The sequence below is a fragment of the Phoca vitulina genome, unplaced genomic scaffold, assembly GCF_004348235.1.
Source record: "Phoca vitulina isolate PV1807 unplaced genomic scaffold, GSC_HSeal_1.0 scaffold41, whole genome shotgun sequence".
In the NCBI taxonomy this organism is placed as follows: domain Eukaryota; kingdom Metazoa; phylum Chordata; class Mammalia; order Carnivora; family Phocidae; genus Phoca; species Phoca vitulina.
Window position 1 is genome coordinate 5,612,185 of NW_022589744.1, and position 15,365 is coordinate 5,627,549.

The window sequence follows — 15,365 nt, forward strand, 5'->3', positions numbered from 1 at the left end:
GGTCCAGGCATTGCCCCCCCCCACCTTAGCACAGGTCCAGGCATTGCCCCCTCCCGCAAGGTTGTTGTGTCCTCACTGTCGTGCACTTGTGGTTGTCATTTCTCATACAGCCCCCACTGTCACTTAAGATTATCCCTAATTAAGCATTAAAAATTGTTTTAAATCCCGACCCTTGAGTCCACGTGGCTTTCCTGTTCTGTGTGATGGGCTGGGAGGCACATGGAAACACCCCTGCAGCGTACGGACTCTGGATGAAAAGCGCTTTTGCAACTGGTCGGATTGTGAGCTGAATCATGGAACACCGTTTTTACTCGAGAAACCAACCAACTTATTCAGACTTGGGCATTGGACAGACATTTTTTAAGAAAAAAAGTGAAGTTAGCCTGTCACTTCAAGGAAAATACGGGAGAGTATTTGTTGCCATTGGTAAAGCTTGAGCTTTGAAGTGAAAATCAAAATTTTAGGAAAACTTCTTTTGGCCCACCACTGTGAGCTTGTCAGCTTCCCAATACTTAAGACTTCCGTGAGAGGTGAAAGAGACACTCATGACTACGATTTTCTTACTATGGTTTAATGAAACGCGCCAGCACTTGGAAGCTCTGCATTGCTCAGTCACCCACCATGTTCCTATGACCGGGGCCTGGTGTTACAGAACAGTGGTCGGGTAAAAGATCCATTCTAAGTACAGGGTAAACCAGCGAGCTAACTTTTTTAAAACTACCACTTGTCAAGTTTTGGTATAGTAGCAAAAATATCTATAGTTGTCTGAAAATATTTTATTAAAATGTTCCCTTTCCAACTACATTTTTGTGAAAGGCCAGATTTTCTGTATATACTCAGCCAGGACAACGTACAGTAGCAATTCAAATGCAGAAGCAAACGAGTATCTCACTGTCTTTCATCGAGCTATACTAAAATGTGTTAACGTGTAATGGGTTTATTACTGATATTTTTTAATGAATTTTTAAATAAAGTATTTTTTAAATTTCTTAGTTTTACTTTCTAATATGGTAAATATTAATAGCTATAACCCACATAAACAAGGTCTGTTTGGTATCCTCAAGAATCGTAAGATGTGTGAAGGGATTCTGAGACCAAAATAAATCGAGAAACTTCCGTAAGGTCTGTGACGCAGTGTGGTCCCGGAAGTGACCTGGACTGCAGAAAGTACTGGTCGGCTGCGCCCCCGCCCCCCAGCCCCCCAGCCCCAGATCAGAACCTGTAGTCAGCCAAGATCTTCAGGGGATTTCTCCTACACATTAAAGCAGCACTGCCTTCAGGAAATTATGGAAGCAGCCACGGGTGGGGCGGGGGGCGGTGGGCACCGTGCTATGGTAATAGAAATCCCGCAGGAACAGAAAACACAGGGACAGCATCCTGGGAGAAAGACAGAGCCCTTCTTGCCCCAAATGGCTCCCCTCTTCTCTGTCCATCCTCTGTTTAAGTATTTCCTCTTGGGAGTATATTCTAGATATTCGAAACTGACTGGAGGTTTAATAGAAATCTGGGCTGAGAGAGAGTAGGCTGGTCACTCAGGAAAAGACCTAAGGGAGACACGAAGCTTGCGTTATCCAGAATCTTCTGGAGCAAGGCGTGTCTGTCCAGGCAAGTGCCTGTTACTGATTTTACAGTGTCCTCACCTCATCTCTGCTTTGCTCTTGTCACTAATGATAACCACCATTGGTATACACTTAAGGTAGAGAAATGTAGACAAAAAGAAGCCCCCTTAAATTGTATGTTTATCTCAAAAGCAATTTTCACCTTTTAATTACATCTTCCCTTTGGATACCTAGATCGTTCTGTCACTAAGCGTCCATGTAATCCTGTCCACACAGACGGTCACTGGGGCACTGCCTCTGGAAGGCACTGGTGGAATTACCCAGCCCGTAGCAAGGGGCAGCAGCAGACACTGTGTACGTTCTTGGTGGGGTCGGTTGTCCGGTCTGAAGTTTGTGACTAAGCGAACTGTGTTTAGATTAAGTGTACAACCAGACAGTTTAATGTAAACTGTTGTAACAATCTTAATTTCTAAGCCCTAATAACTATTTATTTTCTTCTTATTTTAGGGTGAATCTGTAAAATATTTCCTGGATAACTTGGATAAACTTGGAGAAGCAGTAAGTTGTTGTTTCTGTTTATCGCCATTTGAAAGCAGTAGTCAGGATATTAATGGGGAGGTTTAGAAAAATTATGTATTAAAATAGCTGTTTGCTTCTTCCTTTTTCCGAGTGGCAGTATTCCGACTCTTGCTGCTTCATTTTTTCTCCCTCTGTCATCCAGATCTCTGCCATTTCCCTGAGGAGTGCCCTGCCCACTAGTTCATGAACGTGAAACTCTTCAGAGAAAGTTTATGTTTGAAAATGAGATTGCACATTATCTATTTTAGTTCAGGGTCTTCTGTGGTGGGGGGGTTGTTTTTTTTTTTTGGTCAGCAGAAACAGAACACAGTGGGTTGATTGATTTCAAAACCTTTTAGCAAATGGTATTTTTCAGTTCAGAAAAGGCCTGCTGAAGAGACTCCACGAAGTAGGAGAAGGAGTCACCCTTGGAAGGAGAGTGGACGGTTTTCCTCTCGGCCGGCGCTGTGGCTGGCTCAGGCTGCCTGGGCCTCCCGTAGGCACGGCAACTGCTCTGTGTTCCGCGGGGTGGACGCAGGCCAAAGACTGGAAGAAGGCTTGCTGTGCTCAGAAAATGTTTGAGTGTCACTGCCCTAGAGTCACATGTTACCTTCTGGACTTACCGAAACATTATATGCCTCCTCTTAAAGCAGATTTCTGTAATACATGTTAATATAATCGTACGGGTTCTTTGAGAGTCACTTTAAAAATAAAACCAAAAGAAAGCACAAAATGAAAAACCCATTGCAAGTAGGAAAGTGGCATACTGATATATCCAGGACATGTGAAAATGTACCTTCTTTTTGCAAGATAATTTTTACATTCTCTTATTTTGGATTTTGCTAAATTGTGCTTATCTCTAAGTCCTTAAGCCAGTGTGTTTTTTCGCTTGCCTCTTTCCTAGACACGTGTGTTCCAGAAGTTGGGATCTCCATATTAATGGGTTTTTACTCACTCAGTCCACATCAGTGAAACTTTGTATTAAGACTTTATTTCATTGTCTCTTTTCCATCTGGTTAGACTGTGAGCCTTAAAAAAAAAGTTACATATAGGCCAAATGGAGAGAGCCCTAGTAAGAGTTATTTCATGTTTTCCCATCCAAACAGGGCTGCCTTGACCTGCTCTTCTCAATTTACCTTTTCAGATAAGCTTTCCTTGAGCACACCATGCAAAGTAGGACCCTCCTCTTGTGTTCAGCATCAGCCCTTGCTTTTTTCCAAAGATCGTTGCTCTTTCTGCAGTTGGCTTATTTATTTATACGTTTACTCGTCTTTTACCTCCCTCTTGACATCAGAGCAAGGACCTCATCTCTTGACTGTGAAGAATTGAGTTCTTGAGGCCTAGTGACAATGCCTGGCATACAGTAGGCGCTCAGCAAAGAGGGAATGAATGACTCTTGAATGAATGACTCCAGGCCAACTCTAGGCAGTCTGTACTAGCTGCTCAGAGTCTTAGGTTGAGAACAATTCTGAGGCCACATGTGGAATAAAATGAAGAGTGCTATGATCAGTAGGTGGGTGTAGAGGAGGGAAGAATAAATCGGGCTGTGCCACAGGTGGGCCATTCCTTCTGCGCAGGTCAGACCAGTCCCGGGATTGCATTTGCTTCTCCGTCTCTGACTGAAGTCCCGGGGCCACTGAAGCCCTGCTGTGTGCCCAGCCCCATGTGGAACAGCACAGGGGTCAACGACACGCGCTCTGCAGCCAGACCACCTGGGTCCCGAGCCCCGTTCCCTCACAGACCGGCTCTGTGTGACCACGGGCATCTCTGCACCATAATTTCTTCACATCATGGGCATAGTAGGAGAGCTCGTAGGGTTATGGGATGATTACATGAAATAAACCCCATGTCTTAGTCTGCTCAGGCTGCCGTGACAAAACACCACAGACGGGGTGGCTTCGATAGTAGACATTTACTTCTCAAGGTTCCGGTGGCTAGAAGTCTAAGATAAAGGTGCTAGCATGGTCATTTTCTGGGGAGGACTTTCCTCCTGGCTTGCAGACTGTGGCCTTCTCTCTGGGGCTTCTTCCCACGGCTCTTGCTCAGCGCATACGCATGGAGAGACAGACATCTCGTACCTTCTTAGAAGACCACCAAGGTTGTCTGATTAGGACCCTACCCTGTGCCCTCATTTCATCTTAGTTATTATGTCCTGTAAAAAAGCCCTGACCCAAAATACAGTCACTTTGGGGTTAGGGCTCCAGCATATGAATTTTGGGGGGACATAGTTCAGTCCGTAGCACTCAGTAAGGTATTCAGAATAGTGCCTTGCATGTAGTAGTAAAGGCTCGTTAGCTGTTTTGTTCTTTGAACCCTGTTTTTAAGGAACTCATTCTAGTCAGAGACAAAATTATAACATACATAAAACAAGCAGAGGACAATTAAATGATACTCATCGTGACGACAGTATTAGTCCATAGAATGGACAGAAATGTTCTGGCTGGGGAAGTTGGAGCTAGCCCAGAAGAATAAGGAAATCTGAACTGTCTGAAGGGGGAGATGGAGTTAGATACATGTAAAGAGGAGATGCGGCCCACCGAGATGGGGGACAGCTGGATGTGTTTAATGTCAGGAGGCACATCCATCTGACAAAGGACCTGTGACGTTCTTGGCTCTAACTTACATAAACAGATTTCTAGAAGGCAGTCGCTTGGGTCTGGACGCATTGTTCATTGTAGTTGCACAATTGTGCAAGTGAATGGTCATGTAATGGTACCAAGATGTGCAGCTTTGGGCAGGTCTTGACACTAGGCTCTGTGGCAAGCGGGCAGCGTAGAGCAGAGTCTGCCGGTTCCAGAAAACGAGGAGTAAAGCGGGTCATGAAAGCCAGTCAGCAAAGTTCGGATCGGATGCAGTGAGGAAGCTCCCCGTAGGTTCTGAGGTTATGATGTAGGAGCGGGGCGAGCGGGGAGCGGCCGGCGGGAGAGTCGGCCGCACAGCTAGACCGCGTGGGCGCCCTATGCCCAGCCCGGTTCCCGAGCACTTCCCCCGTTGAACTCATTTGGCCCTCATGTTGCCCTTGTGAATGTTATTGTCTGTATCTCACAGATGAGGAAGTGGAGACACAGCAGGATTAAGTGACTTGGCCAGGGTCACACAGCTAGTCTGTGAAGCGCTGGCTCTGGACTTCACAGTTCTCGAATCACTGTTGTTCCGCCAGACCAGTTAGCACTTGATTACATTGTCCTGGATTGGGGGCTTCATAGGAATTAGCCTTCAGCTTCCTAACCAGACTGTGAGCCTCTAAGTGAGGCAGTTGGAACTTGTAATTTTTATGGAATTAGAAAATTAAAAAACAACAACTCAGGGCTGGCTTCTTTCTGCGGTAGCTGGTACATGTGTGCGTGGCGTTTCTGGAAAGCACTTGGGCTCTAAGTGTCCAGGGTCGTCAAAAGGTTCATAATCTCTTACCTCACGATCTTATTCCTGGTTATTTCGTCTCAGGAAGTAGTCCAAAAAGAGGGGCGGGGGGAGAGTATGTGTGTGAGAATTTTAATTGCAGAATTTTTTTTAAAGTAAAAAATTGGAAACAACCTTAGTGAACACTAGTCGGGGAATGTTTATGTAAATTACAGTACGTTCATTCGTTTGGCATATTTATGCTTCTTTGAAGTGAAATACAACTATATCAGCACGTGTAACAGTTCATGATGAAATGGTAAGCAAAAAAAGTAGGGGCAGGCTAAAAATTGTGTGGATGTGCTGATGATAGGTCAAGTAGTTAAGTATGTGAACAAAGGCTAAAAGGAAGCCTGGAAACACTGTTTTGTGAAGCCCTAGCATTATTTAATAAGTGGTTGTGGATTTCAGGTAACTGAGAACTGCCTACTTTTTTTTTTTTTTTTTTAACTCCATTGCACCATTTTGAGGAGATAAATAATCATGTTGTAGTGAAATTTCAAAATTATATCACGCTATTTGGAAAAGCATAAAATACAGCATTATAACCATCAGTGTTGTTTTTAAAATCTTGCCTTGATTTAAAAAAAAAAAATATTTTGACCTTGACGATGAGCATTAAGAAGTTCTCATGTTCAGTATTGCCAAAGAGCTAAGTCAAAACGTTCTGGAAAAACACTAGCCTGAGAAGAAAGAACCAGTTATACTGCATCCGGAAGTCCGCTGTCCGGGGTAGCCGGTGACTCGTGAGACTAGCAGCTTCTGTCTGTCCAGGGTCTCGGAGCTGACTGGTCCCGTTCCCAGAGAGGGGGTCTTCGCATAAGCTCTCCCTCTGCAGCAGGTCAGCCCGCTGTGGTCACCTTCACTTCACCGGCCGAGGCGCTGACAGAGTGACTACTTGTGTCAGAGGTGAGAAGGCGGGAGCACGGCTGCTTGGGCTGGACGCCGCAAGCAGACCTGGGAGGCGCCCCGAAGTAAAGTCAGTGCATTGGCTGGAGTCCAAGCAGCATTGGCCACGCAGGTGGTATGGCCGCGGCGATGATGTGATGTGGAGGGACCCTTGTGCGAGTTCCTAGTCGCGAAGGTGGGGCACAGGAAAGGAGCGTTTAGAATGAGCTAGAGAGAGGTAGGCAGAACCTTGCACTGGGAGCTGACCCTCAGGAATCGGCATTTCAGCCCTCCTTGCTTTTCACAGCGAGGCAGGGAGCAGGTGGTCGAGTGAGGAGTAGGGTCTCTGGCCGGAGCGGAGGGTGGGTCTGTGAGGAGTGACAGTAAAGGTAGATACATGGCGGTGGGCGGGATGAGGGGACACCTGGTAGGGAAGACTTCAATCTGCAGATACTGCAGGAGTGAAAAACATAGCCTGTGGAGCCAGTCTTCCTACCCTGACATTTTAATCTGTCTTGGCGTTTTGTAATGAGAATAATAGTACCGATGCTTTAATGCAGCCAGGAGGAGTCATTAAAAAGATAAGTTTGTGGGGTGCTTGGGTGGCACCGTCGGTTAAGCGTCTGACCTCTGCTCACGTCATGATCCCTGATCTCCGGTTCCTGGGATCAAGCCCTGTTCACGTCTGTGTGTCTGTGTCTGCTTCTTCCGTGCTCTCTGCTCAGCAGGGGGTCTGCTTGTCCCTCTCCCCTTCCCCTTGCTCATGCTGGCACACTCTCTCTCAAATAAATAAATAAAATCTTTTAAAAAATATATATAAAATATATATTTATTTATTTTATATATATATTTATATTTATATATATTTATATAAAAATATAAAAAAATATATAAAAAGATAAGTTTGTTTGCATATCCATTCACTCAGCCAGCTAGTTCATTAGCAACTTTACTTACTTCTGGGTTACCAAGTGTAAAGCAGTTTTTTTTCTTTTCCAGGATTACATTCCATCACAACAAGATATTCTGCTTGCCAGGAGACCCACCAAAGGCATTCATGAGTACGACTTTGAAATTAAAAATGTTCCTTTCAAAATGGTTGATGTGGGTGGTCAAAGATCAGAGAGAAAACGATGGTTTGAATGCTTCGACAGCGTGACGTCAATACTTTTCCTTGTTTCGTCAAGTGAGTTTGACCAGGTGCTCATGGAAGACCGACTGACCAATCGCCTTACAGAATCTCTGAACATTTTTGAAACAATCGTCAATAACCGGGTTTTCAGCAATGTCTCCATTATTCTCTTCTTAAACAAGACAGATTTGCTTGAGGAGAAAGTGCAAATTGTGAGCATCAAAGACTATTTCTTAGAATTTGAAGGGGATCCCCACTGCTTAAGAGACGTCCAAAAATTCCTGGTGGAATGTTTCCGGAACAAACGCCGGGACCAGCAGCAGAAGCCTTTGTACCACCACTTCACCACTGCCATCAACACGGAGAACATCCGCCTTGTTTTCCGCGACGTGAAGGATACCATTCTTCACGACAACCTCAAGCAGCTCATGCTACAGTGATGTACAAAAGACTGGCCGTTTTAATACCTTTTGTCCTTTTGATTGTTTTCTGTTTGTTTTGTTTTTTAAAATAGCAGTTTACAACAGGAATTAGAAAAATCTTGATTCTAAATTTAACTTCTTGGAAATCTTAGTCCTCCTCCTGCCGACTTTGGTTTGTGGCCAAAAGCTGCTGAATAACACATCGCCGATACCTGTTGACGTTCAGCCTTTGATCTGTTTCACTGTGGCTTCCCTCTGAGGGGGTTGTAGTTTCCTGCCAAGCTTCTGACTAGGTAGAGTTCAGGCTTCAGCTTCTCCCACTCCTCAAACTGAATTCTGTAGTGCCAAGTATGGAAGGTGTCCTCGAGTCTTTATTGGTATGAGGTTAAGGATATTCAGTTCTAAAACAAGCAAGATCCCTTTTATCTGCCTTGTGCATGGCGGCGACACTTGTCCTAGCTTTATGGTGACCTTGTTTGAAAGGGCTATTGGAAGAAAGTTTGATCTAAGGACTGGCGTTCTGTAGCTTGACACGGATTTAGCCTTCGTGTTTTCTTAATTGCTTACATAGCGCCAGTTGTTTAGTTTTAAAATTTCTGTGGTTTCTGAAGGTAATGTTCTTAGTGTTTTACAGTTTACATAAGGATTCCTGGTCTGATGCTAATGGAGGTTCACAAATGGTACGGGGCAGGGGGACGGGGGCAAGAGACAAGCCAAGGCCCTACAAGAGTGTTTGATGCAAAATAATCAGTGGAATATAATGGGCCCTTTCATATTTAAGTCTCATGTAATAAATGTGCCATATGTGAAACATTCTGGCCATAGCAGCAACTGTAAAAATCGCAGGTCACTTGATAACAGAGCTTTCTGAATAAACATACCCTTTCCAGGCTGTGACGTGCTTTACGCTCACACTTGCGCGCCCTGCCTCGGGGGACTCGGGTCCTGGCTGCGGAGAAGCACTGTTGTACATCACAGACATCTTTCTTTCGTTCCCCTGTCTGTTCCCATCAACTCCAGCTGTGGCATTTCTGGGAGCTTTTGTTTAGTTGGAGCTTGCCAAGAGCAGTGTTTTCCTGTCAGACGACCCAGGAAGGCATTATTTGAGATTCCTGTTTGTTCTTGGTGTGTCCCTAAAAGATACATGTACATGTTTATATCATTATTGCTTATGAAATTCTGGCTTTATTGAGGTACATTTTGAATGTCTTGAGGATACTTCTAAGAATAAGTAGTAATTTTTTTAGCTCACACCGAAAGATGATTACATTTGACCTCTCCTCACCACTTAGATGAGACGAGAGCGTACCCTTGAAGACAAGTATGGTGATAGTGACCTCCTCAGAGGGGCTGGTTTGCAGTACTGAGGATACTGCCTTCGGGGTTGGGTGTGGTGTGAGACCGGGACTGGAGAAGCAAATGCCCAAGGCTGGTGACAGTTGGGAAAATCGGACAGCTTTTCTCCTTTTCCTGAAAATTGTGATTAAGACTGTGATATCTGTCACTTTACTGTAGAGCTGTGTTCTCAGGTATTCTGTTGGCTAGAAAGTCCTTGAAAGATTGGTCAACATTACGGATCACGCAGCCTTTCCAAGACCGTGGCTCTTGGTCTGTCTGCTGTCTAGTGTGAGAGTAGGGCTTTTCAAGGAGCTAACCGGGGATTGTTCTTAACCGTTCCTGACTTTTCTTGCATTTGAAGTTCCACCATCATTTTATCCATAGTAACTTCAGTGTGCCCAGGCCTTGGTCATCCTCGAGCTACAGACACGTAGCCCAGTGTCATCATGCAAGTCTTCGTAGTATATAGCTCATGCATGTTTGGATAGTTCGACATCCAGTGCTTCTTGCCAAAAAGAATATAGTGTTTAAATTCACAGAATTAGAATAACTTCAGTGCTAGTGGATATCTGAATAGGCGCACAGTAACATTCGAACTTTTTGCTGGAGAGTCTACACGTGAATTGTGCAAATAGTTTAATTGAATGGCCCAAACCATTGAACTCCAGTGAAGGCTAAAGTAAGTTCCCTGTACAAAGGGGAAACTTAGTCTTATTTAAGTTATATTTAAGATCTGTGATAGAAACCATAAATACTGCCTGACAAAGCAGCAATCTTTCAATCACCAAGTTATCCCGTTTTGACTACCACCAAGAGATGTTAAAACACCAAATAGATACGGTATTATTTTGGGTATTTGTGATTTTCTTTCCTGATGTTTGTGATGTCTCAGATGTCTCAATGTTCTTTTAAAATAAAATCTAGACTATATTTTGAGGCAGCAGAGTACTTCTACTTAACGGCCGACTTGTTGAGACAGTGGAAGTGTGAGTCTCAGTCTGAAGACTTTAGCTCACATTATTTATAGACTGTACTTTAAAACCATTTGAAGGAGTCTTAATACCTGTATTATGAAAACTAGATCCTTTTGAAATACCAGTATATGAAGAAGGAGATGAAATTTAGTGAACCAAATTAAAAAGGTGCTCATTGCTTTCACTGTGCCAATTTCCCCTCATCTCTAAAAAAGTGGTTTAAAGTTCTTTGGTCTGTTTGCTTTTTTAAGTCTTAATGATTATGATTTGGAACAAAATGTGCCTAATTCTCTATTACATTGTGTTCCTGAATGCAAATGTCTTCTCATTGAATTCTTAAGAAATGTCACAAAAGTGCCCTCATTGGCCTTGAAGAAATATATAATATACGGAGTTGCCTTATAAAACAAAGACCACCACAAATTTGGGCCTTGATTTTCATAGGGAAAAGGTTTTGCCAAGTGTTTTCTGAGGCTCCACATCATGTAAGGCCTACCTCTGCCACTTAAATACTGTTTTTTTTAATAACCCGAATCGTTGCTTTCTGCCAAACGCCGTATGACGCGGCCGTCTTCACTGCAGTGTTACTGTCTGTCGCGGGCACTTGGTAGCTGGAGAGCGGCCGCCGCTGGAGAAGGTGAGGAGGATGACAAAGCTCCCCCATTGCCTGTTTTGTTTTCTTTGAAGTTGCACCGGCGCGTCTTACACGGTGAAGATTCTCTGGTTAAGCTCTCAAGTTGAGGTGGTTTAGGGAAATCCTTTTTCGGCTGGTGGCAGTGGTTGGTTTAAAGTAGAAGGAAGTAAGTGTATGTCAATACCAGAAATGATTAGTAGAAGTATTGATTTAGATGCAACAGAAATCATGCGCCCTGTCATTTTTTTGTAAGAATGAGTAAATCTGAACTTCCAGTGTGTACCCAAGTACTTGTATTTATGCTTTTGATAAAAATGTATTTTCTGCCTTAGTACACATACCCGGTTATGCCTTATTTATGTGAAGAATGAAGTTACCAAGTCATGTTCTGTTACGTTCTGAAATTCAAATCACCATTCGAGAAAGCCTCAAATTGGTGCTTTCATTATGTAATGATCCATTTAGACAAAACCCCAAACCAAGCCATTTGAAACAAGTCTCTCTCCATTGCAATTTGTAGCAATGTTATTTCTGTCTTTTGTGTAATAAGAAGGCTAAAAAATCAGTGTTAACTCTTAATTTCTTGTTTGAATCCATGAAATCATGCCTGTAAAGCTCAGACATTTGTAACAAACTCCCCAATAAACCTAGAGAAAGTCACTCTGTTACCTTTTTATTGCTTTTAGTTTAACTGAAGGAATCAGGCACAGAAAGTTTGCACGTGTCTTTTTCAGTCGGAAGTGTGACTTCTCCTCCTGGGTTACTTTATGTCGCTTTCCCATCGTGTCCGCACGTTCGGTTCCATCCGTCGCTTATGCACGGGGTGCGCCGCTTGCCTGTAAGGACTGATTTTCTCTCATTGATGGGATGCAGGCCGGCCTTCCAGCCTAGTAAAGCATGAGGAACTGGGGTGGGCGGGGCTGGGGATTGTACGAGAGCAGGTGTGTATGAGTCTCCACCTTCCAGGTAAGGCAAATGGTATGATACATAGCCATTATCTTATGGTACGAGGTTAGGGCTTAATAACTTTATACTAGATATTGAAGTATAAGTTGACACCTGAACATTTTAAACAGGTTGGACTTTATGGCTTTTTCAAGTCCCATCAAGGCCATGTTAGCCTTAGGCTGGTGAGTGATTATTAACAGCATTTGAAGTACAGTGTTTGTACCACTAGCATTCTTGTGTCTGTACTTGAATGTATAGTTAGCATGTAAGTGAATATGTTCATTCTTGTGGCATCCAGGTCTAACCATCTGATTTCAAATGCCAGAGCTCCTAGGGAACAAAAAGAGTGAATGATGGGGCAGTATTTTTTGGGTTGATGGGAGGTTTGGGGACCTATCCAGATCTGCTGTTGATAAAAAAATTTTCCAGGTCAAAGTATGGTAGGACCCACTATGCATACATTTTCAATCTGTGGATGTCATGGTAGAAATATGCTACTTACTGGGTATCTGATTTGGGTTTGTATTTAGAAAGCTTGTTTATGGTATTTCTTGCCATAATAAGTGATGCATCTGTCCTCATTTATTCCCATATGATGGTACCAAGGGGGAACAAAGAGGGGGCTGGTAAAGATTAACTCTTGGAAAGTACATGTAACAATGCAACAAACTATACCATTTACTCTCTCTTTGTCTCTTACTTGAAAGCAGAATGGCAACATGTATTAAATGGCTTTTCTGTACCACTCTACCTGAGAGCTCATTTACCACAAGACGCCTTATCAAAAAGTGTATTTTGTAACAACCTCACAGCTACTGTACCCAACAAAACGTGATTTGTATTAGCTTTGTATAAAAGTATTTGTGGCTTAGGATTTTTTTATACGTATTACATCTTTTTATAACTTTCCAGGAACTAAGAAGCACGTTATCTGATGTTGTACATTTTTTTTCTGTCAGTGCTTTAGTTCAGGATTGGCAATAAATTATTTCTAAAGGAGGTCTGAAAGTGGAAAGAATGGTTTGATATTACACCATGAGTTGCTAGTCATGAAGGCTTTTTACTTTTGTACATATTTTGCAAAAATTTTGCCTCTTGCTATTAATATTTGCTTTGTAAGAATTACTGACATTTAATAAACATTTATAAACTATTCTATACCACGATGTTATTTAAACCAACAGTTTGATAATTGTGAAGTGTAAAGCAGATAGTTAAATTTGAAAAGCAAAGGCATAGTGATTTAAAGCCCTGAAATCTCTCAACAGATCTCCAACAGTATTTTGCCTTCCTATTAATCTATAAACTTGTCCTTACTGAAGATGGGGATGTGGACTTCATCCAAGGAAGCTCCCAGATGCTTAATGTGTTTGGACATTGGAATGGGGGAAGGGCAGCCACTCCTTTTTCTCTCCCCTCCTCTTAAGATTGCTTAAACCACACTAGGGTGTTTGGAGTCATGGTTTGTCCACCTGCGGGAGTAATGCTGTTAGGTCCATTGTGATCGAAATGGTGTTTTAAAAACAAACCCACATATTAACACTCATTTTTCTTGTTTCAATAAACTTTATTTTAGATCGTGATTTAGAGAAAAAATTGCAAAGGTCCTGAGTTCCCCAATACACCACACCCTTTAAATAGTTGCCCCAGTTATTACATCTTGCCTTAGTCGGGTACATTTGTCATAATGAACCAATACTGAGACTTCATTATTAACTAAAGCCCACTCTTCATTCCCATTTCCCTCATGTCCCTTCTGTTCCAGAATGCATCCGGGATACTAGGTTATGTAGAATTGTCCTGTCTTCTTCGTCTCCTCTTGGCTATTACAGGTTCTCAGATGTTGCTTGTTTTTGATGACCGTGGCAGGTTTGAGAAGGAATACTGGCTAGGTATTTTGTAGATGGCCCCTCTGTTGGGATCTGTCTGCTGTGTTTCTCATGATGAGACTCGGGTTATGTGTCTGGGGGATGGCAGAGGCGAAGCACCATCCTCATCAAATCCTATCTGGCATACCACCCATCTTTTCCCTTCACAACTTAAGCTAAATTAGAAGTTGTTAAATGACTTTGGGCATGTTCCTACCTTTGCTTAAGTGGCATATCTCGAAAACAGCATGTACTTGCCCGAAGCAGAATGAAAGACCTTTCCCCACAATCGGGATCGTGCAGCAGGTGTGAATAAAAGTTGGGTGGCCATGGCTGTGCCCCAGACCGATTGGCTCCAGGCCTTAGCGGCAAAGAAACGTTCTGTTCCAAGGTCTCACCTTGAACATGAATTTCACTGTTGGTCCCAAGAAAAACGGAGAGAAAAATTTGGACTGAGAAATATCTACAAATCTACAAATATCTGCAAATCTGTACCTTGAAAACAGGTCGTTAAAGGCTTTCTTTGAGAGATTTAAGATCTTCTAAAATCAAAATTAAACTCACAAGCATTTGAATCCCCAAAAGAAGTCTTTAAAGAAATTTTTTTTCTCCTGCTATTGTTGGAAAAAAAAGAACATTCCTTTGTCAAAAGAAGTAGCGAAGACTCCAGTATTGTCCAGTAAAATGTTTTGGTACCATCATGGTTAATTGGCATGGTTAAATGCTCTCAAAATGACCTGTTCCCTTGCCCACAGAGACTTTGGTTTCAAGAAGGCCGGAAACTCAGAGTTTATAGGTTAAACCAGAGGTTTGTTTTGGTGACGGGAAATTTGGCAAATCCTCAAAAAACAAATGACCGAGGACAGTGTTTTAAAATATATGCTGTAATTTTTCCTCAGAAATTAGTGGGGCAACCGAAATACAGTACTGTGTTTGCAGTAAGGAGTATCTACGAAAACACTGTGCAGCTAGATTTCACAAGGGTCCCTTTTCAAGCGCAGGGAGACAACAAAAGGCTCAAACAAGGATTCGATACAAACTAACCATTCAAGGCAGCTGTGTGAAGCTTCTCTGTTGGCCAGAAGCATAGGGAGGGAGGTTGTGTCCAGAATTAACATTTATACTGAGTGGAGGAGGGTGTTGGTTTTTCTTTATCCGTGGAGGTACATGATAGGAAAATGTAAGCAACAAAGTCTTTTTAAAAGTTGATCATTCTTTGGTAATTAACTACACTACAGCTTTAGGCTTTGGTTTGAATTTCGGTCTGGGTCAAACATCACAGAAGAGGGAGAACATGCTTATAAGATGAAACTGAAGGTCAAACTGCTGACCTTGGGAGTGAAAAAGTATACCTGGTTTGTTTGATTTTTCTATGGAAAATCCCAATTCTTGTAAGCCTCGTGGAATTTGACTAGCTTTTTTTTTTATTTTATTTTAACGCCAGAATGAGTTCGTCAAAACTTCATCCTGAATAAAAAGAGCATCACAGGGCCTATGGCTCAGCGATATTGGTGACATCACATATTAAAGTTAATTCTGTACATGCAATCCTTGCATGTATGTAGCGGGTTTATAGTTTGGGGAAATATGCTATGAATCCGTGTAAAGAGGATTACATGCCAGGCTAAGAGCTGGATGGAAATCA

General features: G+C 42.7%; 1 protein-coding gene across 1 annotated transcript in view; it reads left to right on the top strand.

The window, feature by feature from the left end:
• GNA13 (G protein subunit alpha 13) overlaps positions 1–13,384 on the top strand; it is a 42,128-nt gene extending 28,744 nt beyond the window's left edge. Inside the window, exons 3-4 of the mRNA XM_032429408.1 lie at positions 2,067–2,117; positions 7,404–13,384. Coding sequence (XP_032285299.1) covers positions 2,067–2,117; positions 7,404–7,976 — 624 coding nt within the window. The 3' untranslated portion in view covers positions 7,977–13,384. The remainder of the gene's footprint in view (positions 1–2,066; positions 2,118–7,403) is intronic.
• The last annotated feature ends 1,981 nt before the right edge of the window (positions 13,385–15,365 follow it).